Source organism: Papio anubis, chromosome 9 (assembly GCF_008728515.1).
Source record: "Papio anubis isolate 15944 chromosome 9, Panubis1.0, whole genome shotgun sequence".
Lineage (NCBI taxonomy): Eukaryota > Metazoa > Chordata > Mammalia > Primates > Cercopithecidae > Papio > Papio anubis.
In genome coordinates, this window is record NC_044984.1 from 58,403,260 (window position 1) to 58,422,943 (window position 19,684).

A 19,684-nucleotide genomic window follows, 5' to 3' on the forward strand; every position below is an offset into this window, starting at 1 on the left:
GAGGCAGGAGGCTCATTTGAGCCCAAGAGTTCAAGGCTGCAGTGAGCTATGATTGCACCACTGCACTGCAGCCTAGGAGACAGAGCAAGACCCCGTCTCTTAAAAAAGTTTTAACTCTTTAGCTCGAAAGATGGAGATTGCACAGGTCTACTATTATAATCAACTTTTATTATTTAACAAGATCTAATCACTCTACCGAAGAAGTCATGACAAATCCGTAGTAACTTATACTTCTCTTCCCTTTTTATTTTTTCTGAAACCTAACTTTACTGAAATCAGCTTTTCCCAAAACAGAATAGGCATTATATTTCTTTATTTATTCAACAAACCTCCATTGATAACCTTTATGTGATAGGCACAGTGGTGGCTACTAAGGTCACAAAAGTGAGTAAGACACAAATCTTCAACTGGTACACCTGTAGGATCTTAGACTCTAGTAAGGAAAGGAACTATAGACATAAAAATTACATTACAAATTGGTAACTGCTCTTAGATAGATAGGACCTAAGACCATGAGAGCACAAAGGATTGAGTAAAGCATTCTGGCTGGAAGAAAGGCCTCGCAGAGAGAGCAACATTTAGTCAAGCTCTTAAACTTGGTGGGGCTTTACAGAGAAACTAGGGAAAGTACATTCTTCTATACTGACAGACCAGCAAGGACAAGTCTCTGAATTTCTGATCCAGCCTAGCACATATCTAGGAAATGAAGCTAGGGAAAGATAAGGGTAGATAAGACTCCTGGTGGCCCCTTAACAGCAATGAGTTTTAAAGATGAATCAGGCCACTTACGTGCCTAGAGCAAATGCTCACATCTCTTACCCAGCTGGCTGGTGTTAAGAGTGTAGCCTGTGGTGTGATGAAGGATAAACAGTTCTGAGATCTAGAGAGGCAGGTTGTGGTAGGCACAAGAATTTGAATCTCAGTTTGAGGAATTGGTATGTTGTTATTTAAGCAATTAAGGATGCTAAGAGAGTTTGAAAGCAAATATATGACTTAATCAGCTTTGTTTTTTGAAAGCATTGTGAAGCATTTGAAAGCATTGGAATGGGAAGAAACTTGTCTTGGGGAACCTGGTGAGGAAGCTGTTGCATTAGTAATCTGGGTGATAATTTTTATCCTATCATGTGAATTGTGGCCAGAGCATAACTCTATACTTATAATGACATTGCCTTCAAAACGTTCTTATTGTTGTCAACCACTAGTGTGTCCTGGGGGGAAAAAATAATTCTCATTGGTGCAGATTAATAATGAGTGGAATGGATTTTTGCTGTTGACTTATAAAAGCCCTGTTAGTAATTTAAATCCAGAATATTTTTATTCAGTCCATCCTATTCAGATTTTCTTAAGGCTTCTACTTCTTTAGCTGATGGATCTTTAGCTTACTGGGAAACGAAAAAGAATCTAATCCTGATTCCTAGATTCTTGGACTTATAGTAACTATGCAGACATGGATTTGGACTGACTCCACCAAACAGGGCAATCACAAGTGATTACAAGTTACTGAGTGGCCTGTGTTGCTTCCTAATCCTCCCAAGATCTTAGCCTCCATTCCTTGAAATATAAAAACATGTACTTAATATCACTAGCTAGAAAATAACAAACCGTTATCTGTAAGGCAAGGAGAATTTGCTCTGATTTCTTTAAACTGTGTCATATAAGGCAGCGGTCCCCAACCTTTTTGGCACCAAGGACTGGTTTCATGGAAGGCAATTTTTTCAAGGGCAAGGGGATAGTTTCGGGATGAAACTGTTCCACCTCAGATAATCAGGCATTAGATTCTCATAAGGAGCATGCAACCTAGATCCCTTGCATGTACAGTTCACAGCAGGGTTTGTGCTCCTGTGAGAATCTAGTGCTGTGGCTGATTTGACATGGGGCGGAGCTCAGGCATTATAATGGTGGCTCGCCCACCACTCAGCCACCACTCACCTCCTACTGTGTGACCCATTTCCTAACAGGCCACAGACTGGTACCAGTCCACAGCCCAGGGGTTGGGGACCCCTGGTATAAGGAGCAGTTAAAGACATTGGGAATATTTAGTACAGAGAAAATAAGTCTCAGCTAGGACTCAATATTTGAAGACCTATCATACAGAAGGTGGTGTCAGCATACCTACTCTGTAAGGCTACAGAAGTTAACACCAACTGGAGGAACTTAAGTAGGGACAGCTTTAAGAAAGACCTTCTAACGGTCCAAGTCAGCAAGGCTGTCTAAATCAGATCTAGAGTTCTGCTTTGTTGCAGTTTTGCAATATTCTCTAGAATGGACTTTATCTTCCTTAATATAGTACCACAAACACAGTTGAGTATTCTAAAAAGTAAATCTTGAATTATGTTGAGTTGACTAAGACATTCTAATTTGAAAATTTATATGAATAGACTGTTGCATTCGAATTTAGAAAAACCGAAAATGTCTTCACAAGATAAAACAAAGATATGATGCTGAGCTAATAATAGCATCATAATGACGGTAAGAGATAGTACTTATGGAATGCTTAGTATGTGCCAGACACCCTGTTAAGCACATAAGCATGGGCATCTCCTTTAATCCTTTTACCAACCTGTGGAGTATATACTGTGATCTTTCCCTATTTTACAGTGGAAACAGCTCAGAGAAGTTAACTATATTTAAACAGATATTTAAATAGCTTGGCCCTTTTTGAAGGTTTTGGGGGTTTTCCCCTTAAAGTGCCTGTCATCCCATGTGCAATTGCCCGTTAGCCACAAGCATTTTTAAAATTTCTCTGATTGTATTCAGCAACCCAAGTTCTTTGTCAAAAAGATACTTACTCCATAAGAATGTTTTTCTTTTTCTATTCGTTATGGCACCTGTACTTACACCCATTGTCAGATTGATGACCAGTTAACTGGCTGTAGTTCTGAGATGGTGCTATTCGGCCAAATATCAATCTTTAAAGGAAGTTTCTGATTTTGTTTACATTTTGAAAGATCAGTTAGTTTATTCAAAAAATTATGGGTATAGTTCCAGAGTGATATAAATATGGAGATTTTGCTTGGCTTAAAGTGTTTGAAGATGCATAAATCAGACTGGATTGAAATTGTTGTGATTACCTCTCTGTTTCTCTCCTAGACTGTAAGGTCACTTTTCTTTCCTAAACACATAGGAGACACTCAGTAAAAACTAGTAGAGTGAACGGGTGAATGCATGACTGAGTATGTGAATGAATGAACTTACTTCAATATCTCAAAGAATCTCTGCCTTTTGCTTGCTAATCCAGTGGATGACTTACATTATAAATGAGCAAACTTCCTGCTTGTTGATTTGCTTAGTTCCTCGATTTTTCTTACCACAGTGCTATTAAGACTAAGGTTATGGGGTTTCCTACACAGTGTGGTCTAGTTTGCTTCATTGCATGATATACTTATAATCCCAGCCACCTGAGTTGTAGATGTGAGCTTTTGGTCACACCAGGGAGCGGAATAGCTTTGGATCTCTCATAATTATGGCTGTCACAGAGGAGAAGGCCAGTTGGCTTTACTAATAAATTAGTAGGCTCAAGTTCGTGCACTAAAGAAGACATATTAATATGGTAATAGTGAGAACTTGTTCCTAAAGCTGAGTTAATTGCATTTTTGTAAAGTTCAGCATATTGAAAATGGTTTGGAACTACTTTTTGATATTTTTAGTTAATTATATTATAGTCTGAAACAGTTTTATAACTCATTCTGATTTTAATTAAGTAGGTTTATTTACATCAGTCACTGAGAATTTATATGTAACTTATTCATTTAGTGACACTGAAAAGGTATTTCCAGTTTATCAGCATTTTGAGTAGCGAAACAACTCTTCATGTGTTTTTTGAAGAGCTAGGGAAATGAAAATGAAGACACTTCTTTCATCTACTTTATTTCCTGTAGGATTTAAATCTCAGTCTTGAGTTACTTAATCAGCCCGTTCAAGTACTGTTTATGTGTGGTAGGTTGTGAGTGACTTTGGTGTTGATGACTATGCACCTTTCAGATTGTCTGCTCGAAGGCTGAACACAGCAACAGCCAACCTTTTTCACCTGGATGTAGAATACCACTTTTGTCCAGCAATTACATTAGTAATTGTAATAGATGCCCCAGATAGTTCCCTTTATGGTTAAGTTTTGTTTTAATTTGAAATGAAGCTCTGGTTTCTCTGTGTTTACGATTCCTTCCAATTTCTCCTTTTCTAGTGGCAAGGAGTTTTGTCTTTAAAAATTCTGATTTTTACCCCTTTAGGGTAAAGTAGATCATCAAACTAATTCCATGATAGCTTCAATACTTAGTTGTGATTTTAATAAGTACAAAACCATGTCCCTTGTCAGTTAGAAGGAAAATGTGCAGAAACACTGTAAACATTACCTAGAAATTTGGTTCAGGCCATCAAGCACAACCCAACTTTCTCCTTTAGGCATTTTAGAAGACGCTGTTGCCTGTGTCTTCAGCGTTTACCTGAATTAAGGGAACGTATTATTATAGAGACACATGAACATGAGTTTGGAAACTTAAAAGCGCACATGCTGTGGAAGTATGGCCTGATCCCTTTAACCAGAATTTACATCCCAAAGTGACTGAGCATGAGACACTATCATCATCTGAAACCCTCTCATTAAATATTTAATCTGGTTTTTCTCTTTCTCTTCTACTCCCACGGTGACTCAGCATATGGTCAGGATTTCTTGACTGGTCATCACAATAGATTTACTTTAAAAATACCTCTGAAAAAGGCCACAAGCCTTCTGAATGGGTCATTGAATCCAACCACATAGATCACTTGATAGATTGGTCAGCGTACTCATATGTGGTTGTATTAACTATCCTCTTTGTTCTTCCTCTCCCTCCTTTCTGGGAGGTTCTGGGGGTAAGACTGCAGCCCTCCAGGAATAGGGACCCTGGCCAGGGCCCACCCAGTGTAGCACTTACCGTAGCACTCCATGTAGAAAGCTGTTTTGGTATGTCTGGCGCCTTCGTGAGATTGCAAACTGGAGTGCAGAAACCAGTCCTTATTCAGTGCTTTTCATTCAGCAGATGTAGATCCTGTACCTCCAGGTACCAAGCACCAAAGTAGGCACTGGGAATGCAAGGACAATTGTTAGGATGTGGTCCCTGCTCTCAAAGAAACTGTATTTATGAAGAAAGAAACAAATGTGACAAGCCTACTAGTAACATTTCAGGTGTTTAATAAGGACCATTTCAGTAAAACCCTGTAACAGAGACTGTTAGCATTTCCTTTTTGTCAGTGGAAAAGCTGAACCTTCACAAAATTACTTAACTTGTACATGGACTGTAACAAGGTAGTTTGAACACAGGCACTTCAACTTTAGTGTTTGAACTCTTAGCCAGTAGACTAGATAGCCTAGAGGTGATAATAAATTAATGTATTATAAAATCACAAGGAAGGAAGACCTAATCTCTTTCCTTGGGGGACAAAGTGAAGTTACCAGAAAGTTTTTACAGAGTTATATGTAGGATTGTACCAGGCAAAGAGAAGGAGGGAGAGTCTAGGAAAGAGGAAATGGCATGGGGAAAGCGCAGAGATGGGAAAGCAGGGCCTGAGACTTAGCAGTTTAGGACCAGGCTGAAGGATGAGGTGTGAAATTTGTGGAAAGTGAAGTAGACTAGTTAGGCAGAAGTTATGGATGAGTTAAAAAAAAATATTGAAGTCTATCCTAAAATGATATAGCAAGTCTTTCAACAATTTTAATCAGAGGAAGCTTAATTAGATTTTTTTTTTAATTCTGATGACCTATAGAAAAAAATTGACCAGCCAGAATTGGTAAGATTGGTAACTTCTTCAAGGAAAAGCAGTCAGTCTTAGAGGAACCCTAGATTTCTGACTTGAGTGACATTGTTGTCCTAGAAGCATTATAATTTCATTATAACCCTTTTAAAAAATAAACTTCCAGCATGTATCAAGAGTCTTAAAAATGTTTATACTTGTATGCTAGTAATTTCATGTCTTGGAATTGGCTTAAGCAAATAATACAAATGCAAGATATATGCCTTTTGATCAGCATTTATGATATTAGCTCAGAGTGTTTAAAACATATCGGTGAAATTGAGTAAAGAAATAAATGATTGACTGGTTGGTAGAAAATAGTGGAAACATTGGAAACAGTACATTTACATTTAATGTTCATGTACGTTTACTACGTAGTTATGAATCCAGTTGTGGTTCTGAAAATTATATAATTACATGTAAAAATGTATTGTAACTTAAAAAAAAGCAGAATAGGAAAATATACTTAGACCTATGTTTAAATAAACTTGAAAGAAATACATCAAATCATAATGGTGGGCCAAGTGCAGTGGCTCACACCTGTAATCCCAGCACTTTGGGAGGCCAAGGCAGGCAGATCGCTTGAGCACAGCCTGGACAACATGGCAAAATCCTCTCTACATAAAATACAAAAATGAGCTCGGCATGGTGGCACGTGCCTGTAGTCCCAGCTACTCAGGAGGCTGAGGTGGGAGAATCTCCGGCCACTGCACTCCAGCCTAGGTGACAGAGGGAGACCTGTGTCAAATAAACAAAAAAAATTATAAAGGGGGGATTGTCCTTCTGTTCTCTATTTCTTCAATATTCAATATACTTAGTTCATTTTCATGGTGGAAAAAGGTTAAAAACTTTGAGACTGTTCATTTTGGACTAATGTTAGAAATATCTGAAACATCAAAATGACAATAAACAGTGAACAATTGGAAATAGGCTTGGAATTAAACTCTGGGTTTATACACTGGAGACATTCAGTAAATGTTAACTGAATTGAAGTTCTATCCATTTTCCTTCCCTTGGGTCGGGACCCCAGAATCCTAATGAAATGTATTAGAATATTAGAAGTTTTACTATTATTTGAATATATTGAGGAACAAAAACTTCTTCCCTAACACAGAAGAAACATTGATTGCTCTCCTTAATACTTAACATTATTTTTCTTATGTGGCAATTGTTGTTCAAGGGCCAAGGGTCTGCTCTCACTGCTTTCAAATATTTTAAGTTATTATCTTTTTTTTTTTTTGATAGTGGGTCTCACTCTGCCACCCGGGCTGGAGTGTATGCTCACAGCTCACTGCAGCCTCGAACTCTTAGGTTCAAGAGATCCTCCCACCTCAGCCTCCCTCGTAGCTGGGACCACAGGTGTGCACCACCATGCCCAGCTAATTTTTATACTTTTTCTAGAGGTGGAGTTTCCCCATATTCCCTAGGTTGGTCTCCAACTCCTAGGCACAGACAGTCTGCCCACCTCAGTCTCCCAAAGTGCTGAGATTACAGGCATGAGCCACTACGCCCAGCCTACTTTCTAATTTTTAATGAAATAGAATCCATAGGCGTATTTAACCTATTAATTTTTTTTTTTTTCTAATAGAGACGTGGTTTCACTGTGTTGCCCAGGCTGGTGTTAAACTCCTGAGCTCAAGTAATCCTCCTGCCTCAGCCTCCCTAAGTGTTAGGATTATAGGTGTGAGCCACCACACCTGGCCTCACTTATTGAATTTTGATGGACTCTTGACAATCCAGATATTTTCTAATTAAAGGATTTCAGTTCATTAGCCTAGTAATGCCGTATGCTAACTGGACCACACCAGGTACATTTTGGTTTAAAGATTGCTTCTTTGGGAGTCCAGAGTAGCATTTTGAAGAAACAATTGTTTCTCGTTGTTACTGTAATAAACTGGAAACATATTTAAAGTGGGGGTAACATGAGGTGCTTCCTCCACTGTTGCCATACCGTGAGGACAGGAACCATGTCCCCAGGATATAGATTAGGACTTGATGTTTTGTCCAGCCCAAGTATCTGTGAATACAAGGATGTGTGAATTCATATTTCACAAATTAGTCATATAAACTAGTGCTTCTCAGAGCATAGTTCAGTTCCTCAGCAATTTTTGCAGACTAGTGTTGGGAAGAAAATCTTTAATTTCTGTGTTATTTACTAGACAATAGAGGGTTTGGACTGTCATTCAAAGTGAACAAACAGGCAGAAACTTTGGTGCTGTGTCATGAGGATAGCCAGGGGTCTACCTACTGAAAGGAACTCCACACCAACTTTTCACAAAATCTAAAATTCCTACTGGAGCCTGCTCCTCAAGGGCCTCTTTCATGAGTTACATATACCTTATCATGTGGACTTGAGGAATTATCCATTTCCTAAGGGATGTTTCATTAATTCATTCAATAGCAATGGTAGTAGGACCCCCTGAGAAAATGGAACATAGGAAGATAGATTTAATATACACACATGGCAAGGGAATATGGATATAAGAAAAGCTGGAGCATAATCCTTATGGGCCCTTTGGAATCCAGGGTCACCTGAAGGAATCTAAAGGCCAGGGCAGTAGGGAGGGACATCAAAGTCAACTCAAGCCCCTCCTTCAGGGAAGCCAAAAGAATCAATGTCAAAAGAGACCACGAGAAAGGACAATGTGATGTGGCCTTTTCACTCAAGGGAGTTGCCATAACGAACAGTATCTGGAAAAAGAAATAATGATAATTATGGTGTATTCACTGTGTGTTAGGAACCATTCTTAATACTATGCATGAATCATCTTTTTAACACTTACAAGAACCTTATGAGATAAGTACAATGCCTATATTCATTTTACAGGTCAGAAAACTGAGGCATACGCAGATCCAAAGTCCTTGAACCTTCACATTATGCATTCTGACTCTGTAGTCCTTAGACCTTGCTTTTAAGCATTATATTATACTGCCTGCAGACAAACTTTATATATTTCAGGGCCTCTGGGGAACGACAAAAGAAAAATGTAAGTGTATGCCTGGCAGAGCACAGTCTGTCTGTGATGCCAGATGTCTTCTACCTCATTATCTGAAGTCTTAGAAAATATGGAACATACTATGACTCGTCAGCACATGGACACATAGAGGGGAATAACACACACTGGGGCCTGTTGGAGGATGGAGGCTGGGAGGAGGGAGAAGATCAGGAAAAATAACTAATGCGTATTAGGCTTAATACATGGGTGGCAAAATAATTTGTATAACAAACCCCCATGATACAAGTTTACCTATACTACAGATCTGTGCATGTACCCCTGAACTTAAAATAAAAGTTAAATAAAAGAAAAAATCATCCTGTCCTAAGATATTTGGCCTAAGATAGCTTTGAGGACCCTTATAACCCCAAACCTAAATCTTTTATCTGACCCAGAGTATTTTCTTGGGTTAAGGTTTCTTGAACATAAGGGATTTTTTTGTTGCTGTTATTGTTCTGAAGTCTTAGCCAAGAAATATTTTCTTCTTTTCTTTTTCTTTTTTGAGACAGAGTCTCACTGTATCACCCAGGCTGGAAGGCAGTGGTGTGATCTCAGCTCACTGCAACCTCTGCCTCCTGGGTTCACGCAGCTGTCATGCCTCAGCTTCCTGAGTAGCTGGAATTACAGATGTGTGCCACCACACCTGGCTAATTTTTGTATGTTCAAGAGAGATGGGGTTTCACCATGTTGTCCAAGCTGGTCTTGAACTGTTGGCCTCAAGTGATCTGCCTGTCTCGGCCTCCCAAAGTCCTGGGATTACAGGCGTGAGCCAATGGGACCAGCCATCTTTTCTTTTTAGACTTGCTGCCTGAAACGTGGGTAGCTGAGCAGAGTTACTTGGTGGCCTTTGATCCCATTAAAGAGTTCTAAATTGTTGGCCTAGATCCTTGAATGAAATCTGATATTAAAATAACACCAAACTGAAGTCATAGGAGATTTGTAGTGTAATATATACCCTCTCGATAATCAAGACAGAGGAAAAATAAAATGAGTTTCAGTTGACTTCATTTTTTTACTTGAAACTTTCCTTTCACTCTTGGGTGATTTGTAACCCACATCTTCACATATCAGGGACACAGCAAGACATAAAATCCGTAATTTCAATTTGGGATTTTAGAAGCTGTCAGAGCTTAGTAAATAGCAGCACTCTCTTAGATACTCCAAGGAAATTCAGTGAAAAATACTGCTAATGAATTTAAATTTCTCCAAATTCAGGTACTGCTCTGACGCCATCTTCCCACACTATTTTATCTTCCACGAGTCTTCAGTCCATCATACTTGTTTGGCTTTTGTTGAGGCCTGACCCAATAACCTCATGTTTACAAGATGGACTTGGGCCAGGACTAGGACCCTCTTTAAATTCTGCATTCTTGGTGCCCACTCGCCCAAGCACCACACAGGACACCGCGGGGTTGCAGAACTGATTAAGATATGGCCCTTATCCCTAATACTGTTAGCCCAGTGAGAGGTACATACATGAACCAGTGGATGTTGTTGTTGTTGTTGCAAACTGTAGATTAAGCTGTGCTACACATCTTTTTTCCATTTTCTGTAACTGACTACATAATGAACTCAAAATGGGGGGAAAAAAGGTCATTTGGATGTAAGATTTCTTTAAAATAACTTACAGCTTTTGCTGAAAGTAATATTCAAATACTTCTCTATCAAACTCTCAGAATTAGCCTAGGGAAGGGTATTTTAAACGCTGTTTTTTACCAACTGGGTAGAAGAATGATACTCTCCACTTTTTTGTCTTCATTGAAAATAATAATAAATGCAGAGGTAAAAGTTCATGGACCTTGAGTGGACTTACCATTTTACTGCTTTGAAAGTGCTTTCTTGCCAGGCTCAGTGGCTTACATCTGTAATCCCAGCACTTTGGGAGACTGAGGCAGGCAGATCACTGAGTTTGAGACCAGTCTGGGCAATATGGTGAAACCCCGTCTCTACAAAAAATGTAAAAACTAGTTGGGCTTGGTTGCACGCCCCTGTAGTCTCAGCTACTTGGGAAGCTAAGGTGGGAGGATTGCTTGAACCCAGGGGTTCAAGGCTGCAGTGAGCTGTGAGCATGTCACTGCACTGCAGCCTGGGTGACAGAGTGAGACCCTGTCTCCAAAAACAAAAAAGCGCTTTCTTAAAATTAAACTTGTAGTCAGTCACATTGTAACTTTGGACAGAGGAAGTTAATTTCCCCTTTGTTTTCTAAGTTAGCTTTTTGGGAATCACACTGTAAAATTTCACGGTCTAGTTCATTTTTAATGGTCCTTAGTTCTGCAACTCAACTTTTAAGCAAGCATGATGCTTCAACCTGCTTACTTTGTCTCTGTTTGGTAAAGTCTGTTTGGATGGTGGGGGAGCCATTCACCCAAGGTTGTCACTTGTTTGGTCTGTTTATCCTAGGGGTCCATCTGTATACAATGTCTAGAGTTTACAAAGGGCCATTCCGTTGAAGATGTTTATTACAGAGCCTTGCTGTCTTTCTAACGTGTTAGATACATTCCCCTATTTTCAGTCAGTGGACTTTTTAAGAGTAAATAATTTTAAAATATTCTTTTTTATTTTCTTTTTAATTACAGAGCAAAGAGATTGCATTCCAACTTCATGAGGATTTAATGAAGGTTCTTAATGAGCTTTATACGGTAAGCACATAATCTTTCTTCTTTTCTAGAATTCTTGGGTTAGAATTCTGGTTTGTAAAAACACTGCTTATTGTAGTATTCATTCCAAGCCAGAGTGACAGTGGATCCTCATCTGCTTGAAATACAGGAGCAAGTGGATAGGTGTACACAGCTACATTCCTTTGCCACTCCATCCCGATTTGGAGAAATTGTACTGAAATAAATTATCTATCTACCTATCTATCTGTCTGCATACACACATATATACACAAGTAGCGCACTTTAAGAAACTAAAGTATAGATGTCTCCATAAGATACATTTTTAACTGGATTTTATGTGATCTCTACATATATTGAATTTGAGAATATTTTGTTTAAAATTGATGCCCTTGTGTCCAGGCGTGGTGTAATCGCAGCACTTTGGAAGGCCGAGGCTGGTGGATCACTTGAAGTCAGGAGTTTGAGACTAGCCTGGCCAGTGTGGTGAAACCCTGTCTCTATTAAAAATGTAAAAGTTAGCTGGGCGTGGTGGGATGTGCCTGTAATCCCAGCTATTTGGGAGGCTGAGGTGGGAGGATCACTTGACCCAGGAGGCAGAGGTTGCAGAGCCAAGATCGCACCACTGCACTCCAGCCTGGGCAAGAGTGAGACTCTATCTCAAAAAAAAAAAAAAAATGTTGCTGTTATAGAACTTGAGCAATTTAGGTTGTGTTATTCTGGTGCTTTCTTTTTTTTCCACATTTTAGTTCAATTAATTGTTTGGTTAATGACGTATTAAAATTACTTTTGAAAGGGTATCAATTTTTTTTGCAATAATTTGCTTTTTTGACTTACATTTTATTTAGGGTACTTCATGTAATCATTAAAAATTAAATAATTTAAAACTACTTTATTAAAAATAACTAAAACTAATGATGTTACAAGTTAGAGTTAGTAATATAATCATGTAAATATTTTTCCACGCTTAATGATCATGTTATGAAATACTTCTTTTGGGGGATATTTTATTTTAAGAGAATAAAATAACAATAAATGAGTAATATTAATTTATATTAATGAAAGATATTTGGATTTTTATTGCACAAGATTATTTTGTTTGTTTGTTTGTTTGTTTTTGAGAAGGAGTCTCATTCTGTCACTCAGGCTGGAGTGCAATGGCGCAATCTCAGTCACTGCAACCTCTGCCTCCCGGGTTCAAGCAATTCTCCTGCCTCAGCCTCCAGAGTAGCCGGGATCACAGGCATGTGCCAGCACGCCTGCAAATTTTTTTGTATTTTTAGTAGAGACGGGGTTTTGCCGTGTTGGCCAGGCTAGTGTCAAGCTCCCGGCCTCAAGTGATCCACCCACCTCAGCCTCCCAAAGTGTTGGGATTACAGGCATGAGCCACCAAGCCCGGCCTGAATTGGTTTTTTTATAGGCAAACTAAACCTGAAACTCGAAAGCACGTTTCTTGATTTACCAATTCCATTTGTTCCTAAAAAGGCACATGTGTAACATACAGTTTTGCAAATTATATTTTTAATGCTCCTTTGATACTTACTAATTAAAGAAACTTGTAAGTTAAACTTTTATAAAATGATTCTTTATAAAATGAACTTTCTAGTTTTTTCTATGTGTGTGATAAATCTATTTTTATAAAGCACATTTACTACATCTGTGCATATAAATTGAATTGACAATTTCTGCGTGTTAGTTCCTCCTTCAGAAACTTTCGACTGCATGCAGCCTACAAAAGCCACAGGTTAAGAGATTATATCTATATACCAAATGCCTAATGAAACTGATTTTTACGTGATAAAGGCCAATTTCTAGCTCCTGCCTTACATGATTTGTTAGTTTCTGATACCCTAAGGTATCAACCATTTCTAGAAGCCCAGTAATTTAAAAGTTAAACGACCTTTGTATACCTGAGACTTCCAAAGAGGAACAAGCAGAAATTCTGTGTTGTCTTCCATTGAACTCTTTTACGATGAGGACGTTTTGGCACTTTCCTCGTAGTTCCTTTTGCTTAGACATTGTTTTACCTAGAAATAGAAATCAGTCCTTAATACGTTACAAAAATGAAAGTCTGCTGGTTGCCATGCCATCATGGGTTAGAGCCTGTTGATTATGGTCTGAAAATAGTAGTGTAGTAAAGACAACAGTGACAAAGATGAACTTGACCACTGAATACAAGAAAAGTCAAAAGAGTGTCCTGAAGATGTTATCCCAGTGAGGGATCTATATAATGAGATTTCTCCTGGATCCAGCCTATTGATTGCACCTAGACATTTTGCAGACTCTGTAGCGTTCAAGTAAGTAAGCTGACACCTCAGAACTCTTATCAAATATCAGCCCAAAAGCCTGAAACAGCCAGGTTCTGCCAAAGGCCACCAGGGTTGGAGCGACCCTGTCAGAGTCATTTAAGCTCTCAGAATTGGTTGAGGGATTAAGGGATAGGGCAGACAAGCAATGAGATTTTAATTATGTCATCTGTAGATCACTTTGAGCTCCTGGGAAAAAATTTTACTTTAATCAGAGAGCATGCTCAGCAAGGCCAGAGGTCATGTTCTGTGGGGAGAGAACTTCATATCACTCATGCACATATACACACCCTCTCCCTTTTTATTCTAAAAGGAGATGCTGTTTGGTCCCTCTTGCACATTGTCTTCAGATACACAAACTTTGTCTTGTTCAAATAAAATCTATCCATTATATTAATACTTCAGTTTACATTAGGAAAGAGGCGAGATGAGGCATATTTGAACAGTGGAACAATATTTGGAGGAATGTAGTGTAGATTCCCCATTCAACTACTCACTGGTATTTTTGTCATGAACAAATAACCTAGTTGCATCATGCATGGAATTTTGTAGCACTGATGATGTAATAGTGATTGTTGAAGTAACAGGTATAAAATACGTAGCCTCGGGGAATTGAGGATGCTTTTTAATTGTCTTTTAAATTACAGTCAACCTTAGTGGTGGGTGACAGCCTTATGTTTGGACTTTCTTACCCCAGAATATTGTTCCCACAGCAATTGTTGATTATTTCAAACATTTTATCAGAAAGCTTTGTCTCAAATAAAATATATATGCTCAGGAAGGAGAATAGAGAGAGATGCCCTATGGTATTTATACATTAGAATGAACCGAGTTTTACCAGCCCAGATTGTACGGATGATGGGATAGATACGATATCATATGATGATATGATAGATATATAATACAGTAGAGCACAGTTTGTGTGGACATGGCATGAAGTCCTGGGCTTACAAGCGGAAGACAGGATGGTGACATTAGAGTGGCTACTGAAAAAAGAGGAAAGGCTTTAAAGACTTGCAGCTCCTTTACTATATTTTTGCCCAATCTTGCTTTTAATTGCCGATAAAAATAAGGCCTCAAATGGTTTTAAGCCTCTATTTGAATTCTTAGGCGACTACAAAGGACAGCCAGAGCAGTTAAGATTAGTTCAGTCTTCACCAGCTACAGTGGCTCATGCCTGTAATCCCAGAGCTTTGGGAGGCCGAGGTGGGCAGATCACCTAAGGTCAGGAGTTTGAGACCAGCCTGGCCAACATGGTGAAACCCTGTCTCTACTAAAAATACAAAAATTAGCCCGGCGTGGTGGTGGACACCTGTAATCCCAGCTACTCAGGAGGCTGAGGCAGGAGAATCACTTGAACCCAGGAGGTGGAGGTTGCAGTGAGCTGAGATTGCACCACCGCACTCCAGCTTGGGTGACAAGAGTGAGACTCCATCTCAAAAAAAAAAAAAGGAAAGAAAAGAAAGATGATTAGTTCAGCCTTGAAGAGCAAAGGTTCTCAAAATAATGACATAAACCAAATAGATGTTTATATTCTCTCTCACAAAAAAAAGACCAAAGATTGACAGTGCAGGCCTGGTATGGAGGTTACATAAAGCCTTGCAAGACTCAAGCTCCTCCTACTGCTTGTTCAGGTAAACCCCATTGTAACAGTTGTCCTTAGAATTCAAGATGGTTGCTAGAACTCCAGCCATTACATCTGCATTCATGGCAACAGAATGGAAAAAGGGAGCCTTGCCTTTTAAGGAGACTCCATAAAAGTCTCACACAAGACTTTCATATACATCTCACTGGCCAGAACTTAGAACATGGTCCCTCCAGGCTGCAAGTTAGGTCTGGGAATTACAGTCTTTTAGCTAGCCAGGTCATTGCTAGCTAGTTTTTTAAAAATGGGATTCTGTTCATTTGAAAGAGAACGGGAGTTATTTGTAGCTAACTAGCCATGCCTGCCAGAGTAGCTAACATTTACCACATGCTGATTATGCTTGTGCTAGTTATTGTGCTAAGCATATTATTTGCATTATCTCATGTAATCCTCACAGCACCTCTATGAGGTAGTTATTCGCATCATCCTCATTTGATAGACGAGGAAACTAAGGCTCAGAGGGACTTGCCCCAGGGTGCACAGTAAGTGATAGGGTGGGATCTCAAGTCCAGGACTGGCTGCAGAGCCTCTACCCTTTACTGTCTTTTTATCTCTATTGCCGTAGTTGTGGGGAACCATTTTCTAAATAAGATCTCTAAATGTTAATGCCTCCCCCACAATACAGAGAACATAAGCAGTTTATCTCCAGCTCATTTATAGTTTTTATAATCAATGGCATTAATGTTGCTTTAACAAAATATAGGTGACAAATTGAACATGTGGCTCTATGGCAACCAGCACTTCTTAGACATATGTATTTAAATGATTTAACAGGTGGAATTCATTGGCTAAAAGCGAAAGGGTGAACCAGGATCCCCAGACTCCCTTTCTTAGCCTAATTTGCTAATTCTTTTTGAGTTAAACATTTGAAAGCAAGCTAAAGGATAGAATTAGCAAGTTTGGGAGTAGGGTTAAGAAACCAGGGACACCGTCATGCTATCATGAAACAAAAGTAACTGGACTGGCAGTCCGCAAGCTTATATTTGAATCCCAGCTTCATTAATTGTTAGTTGTGTGGCACTGGGAAATCATTTAGCTTCTCTGGGCACTTGTTTTAGTCTGAGTTCTCTATAGATACAGAACCAACAGAATGGGTGTCTGTCTGTGTGTGTGTGTGTGTGTGTGTGTGTGTGTGTGTGTGCGCGCGCGCGCGCATGCACGCGCGCATATGCAAAGTGATTTACTATAAGGAGTTGACTCCCACAGTTATGGAAGATGAGAAGTCCCAAGATCTGCAGTGAGCAAGCTGGAGATCCAGCCAGGAGGGTTAATGGGATAGTTCTAGTCTGAGTTCAGGCCTGAAAACCAGGAAAGCCAATGGTGTAAGTTCCAGTTCAACTCCAGAAAAAGACCAATGTTCCAGCTCAAAGACCATCACACAGGGAGAGTGAATTCTCTCTTATTCAGCCTTGTTGTTCAAAGCAAGTCATCAGTGGGTTGGATAAGACCCACCTATATTGGAGAGGGTAATCTGCTTTACCCAGCCTACTGATTCATATGTTAATCTCATCCAGAAACACTCTCACACACAGCCAGAATCATGTTTGACCAAATATCTGGGCACCCCACAGCCTAGTCAAGTTGACACATAAAATTAATTATTATGGCATCTGACAAGGCACAAGAGTATAATGGGGAAGGGTCAACGCTTACATCACAGCTCTGCCCCTTTCAGGTGCGTGTGACTCTGTGCCTCAGTTTTCTCATCTGTAAAATGGAGATGATAAAATACCTCTTAGAGTTGTTAAAAAGGATGAATGTTTAAAGACAAATGGAAACATTTTGCATGCTTGCTATGCTAGGCACTGTGAGATGTACTGGGGATATAGCTGTGAATGAAAACAGACCAAATCCTTCCTCTCAAGGCATTTCCATTCTAGTGAAGAGAGAGAGAGAGAGATGCCTTAAATAAATAATATGGGCCGGGCGCGGTGGCTCAAGCCTGTAATCCCAGCACTTTGGGAGGCCGAGACGGGCGGATCACGAGGTCAGGAGATCGAGACCATCCTGGCTAACACCGTGAAACCCCGTCTCTACTAAAAATACAAAAAAAACTAGCCGGGCGAGGTGGCGGGCGCCTGTAGTCCCAGCTACTTGGGAGGCTGAGGCAGGAGAATGGCGTAAACCCGGGAGGCGGAGCTTGCAGTGAGCTGAGATCCGGCCACTGCACTCCAGCCCGGGCTACCGAGCAAGACTCCGTCTCAAAAAAAAAAAAAATAATAAATAAATAAATAAATAAATAATATGGCAGGAGTAAGAGCTAAGAGGAAAAGTACAGCTGAGTTGATACAGGTAGAGCATTCAGAACAGTGCCTGTCACATGGTAAATGTTTAAAAAACATTAGTAGTTAGTGTTAGCCTCCTTATCATCATCACCCTCTTTATCAATGGACTGGGGATGGCCCCAGCTTCATGTCAGCCTCACAAAGTAAATGCAGATATCAGGAATGATTTTAACAGTAATTACAGATGGTTTTTTACATATATATGAATTTTTCTTATGATGAATATTTGATACTTTTGTACCAAAAAAAAAAAAGGAAGGTAACTTCCCTAAGAAACTACATTGATAGTAAATGTTCACAGGGCTGTGATCGGAGAAGTGGAAAAGTAAAAGGCAAAAGCAGAGAAAAGTGGTAACACAAAGGTTAGAGGGAACATTCAAAACAAAATGTGCCTTCATCGGCCCAGTAAAGAGGTCATATGAAATGGGTTTAAAGTGTTAAGCCTGTCCCACCACCAAAATCTCAAAAGGTTATGCAGTATTTTAATAGAAGAACCATGATTTGCCCTTTATTACTATTTCTTTACTTTCTCTAGGCATTACAGCATTACACTCAGCATTTTACAAAACAAGGAGTTGACCACTCTCAGTCAGCTAATTCTAATCAAGATTAGCACAGATGTCATGATAAATCCATGTGAAATTGATTGTTAATTGTATGTAATTGATTATCACACTCTCTGTGCATCAGCAGCACACACAGCTAGCCAGAGTCAAGAGGTAATCTATCCTCAAGTTCCATTAGATCAAGAGGAAGAGAACTGAGGAAATGAAGATTTATCCAACCCTTTACCCTGAGGGCAAGCACATTATCCCATTTATTTCTCACAGCAGCACTATGAGGCAGGTATGCCTAATCTCAGGCTTACATGTGGGAATTGGGGCTTGGAATAATAAGCTCAGGGTCACACAGACAGTAAATGACTGATTCAAAATCTAAACCCACTTCTGTTCCCAAGGCCCATCAGTTCCTCACTGGGCAGCTGCCTTAGAGAAGGACGTGCAGAGGAGGTGGCAGGAGGAGGGGTAAACCTGAGTTAAAGGATCAGTAAAACTCTCTATGACAGACACTTGTGAAAACATGAGCTTTCTAGACTGTTATATGGGTTACAGAATGGGCAAACCCAAATGACTTTGTGTAATCGGCTTTCATATTAGGATATGAAGCCAGGTGTGGTGATCACATCTGTAATCCCAACACTTTGAGAGGCTGAGCTGGGAGGATCAATTGAGCCCAGTTTGAGACCAGCCTGGGCAACGTGGCAAAACCCTGTCTCTACCAAAAAACAAATAAATTTAGCCAGGTGTGGTGGTGTGTGCCTGTAGTCCCAGCTGCACAGGAGGCTGAGGTGGGCAGATCACCTGAGCCCAGGAGGTCAAGACTGCAATGAGCCATGATTGTGCTACTGCGCTCCAGCCTGGACTCCAGCCTGGACTCCAGCCTGAGTGACAAAGTAAGATCCAGTCTCAAAAAAAAGAAAAAGAAAAAAAAATCAGGATATGTTCATTTTGGGTGCGGCCTTTCATTTAGCTTTAGTGTTATAATGTAAAATTTCCTGTTCAGTGTGCGTTCATACACAGTGGTTACTTCTAAGGATCCATGTCTTGCTCCATTCAGCTTCGTTTTCTTCCTAATGAGCACTAAATCCAATATGCCTGTATTAGTCAGTTTTCACACTGCAATGAGGAAATACCCGAGACTGGGTAATTTATAAAGAAAAGAGGTTTAATTGACTCAGTTCCCCATGGTTGGGAGGTCTCAGGGAACTTACAGTCATAGCAGAAGGCACCTCTTCGTAGGGCAGCAGGAAAGAGAATGAGTGCCAAGTGAAGGGGCAGCCCCTTATAAAACCATCAGATCTCCTGAGAACTCACTCACTACCACGAGAACAGCATGGGGGAAACCAGCCCTGTGATTCAGTTATCTCCACCTGGTCCTGCTCTTGACACTTGGGGATTGTTCCAATTCAAGGTGAGATTTGGGTGGGGACACAGCCAAACCATATCAATGCCTAACAAATGTAAATGGAGTATGGAAGCTGTCCTGGTGCAAACCCAGAGGTGGGCTGAGT

The 19,684-nt window shown here is 39.9% G+C and overlaps 1 protein-coding gene across 2 annotated transcripts in view; it reads left to right on the plus strand.

The window, feature by feature from the left end:
- Positions 1-19,684, plus strand: part of SRGAP1 (SLIT-ROBO Rho GTPase activating protein 1) — a 318,550-nt gene that overhangs the window by 168,987 nt on the left and 129,879 nt on the right. For both annotated transcript variants that reach the window (XM_003906716.5, XM_017945988.3), the window contains exon 4: positions 11,339-11,401. In XM_003906716.5, the coding sequence (XP_003906765.4) occupies positions 11,339-11,401 (63 nt within the window). The remainder of the gene's footprint in view (positions 1-11,338; positions 11,402-19,684) is intronic.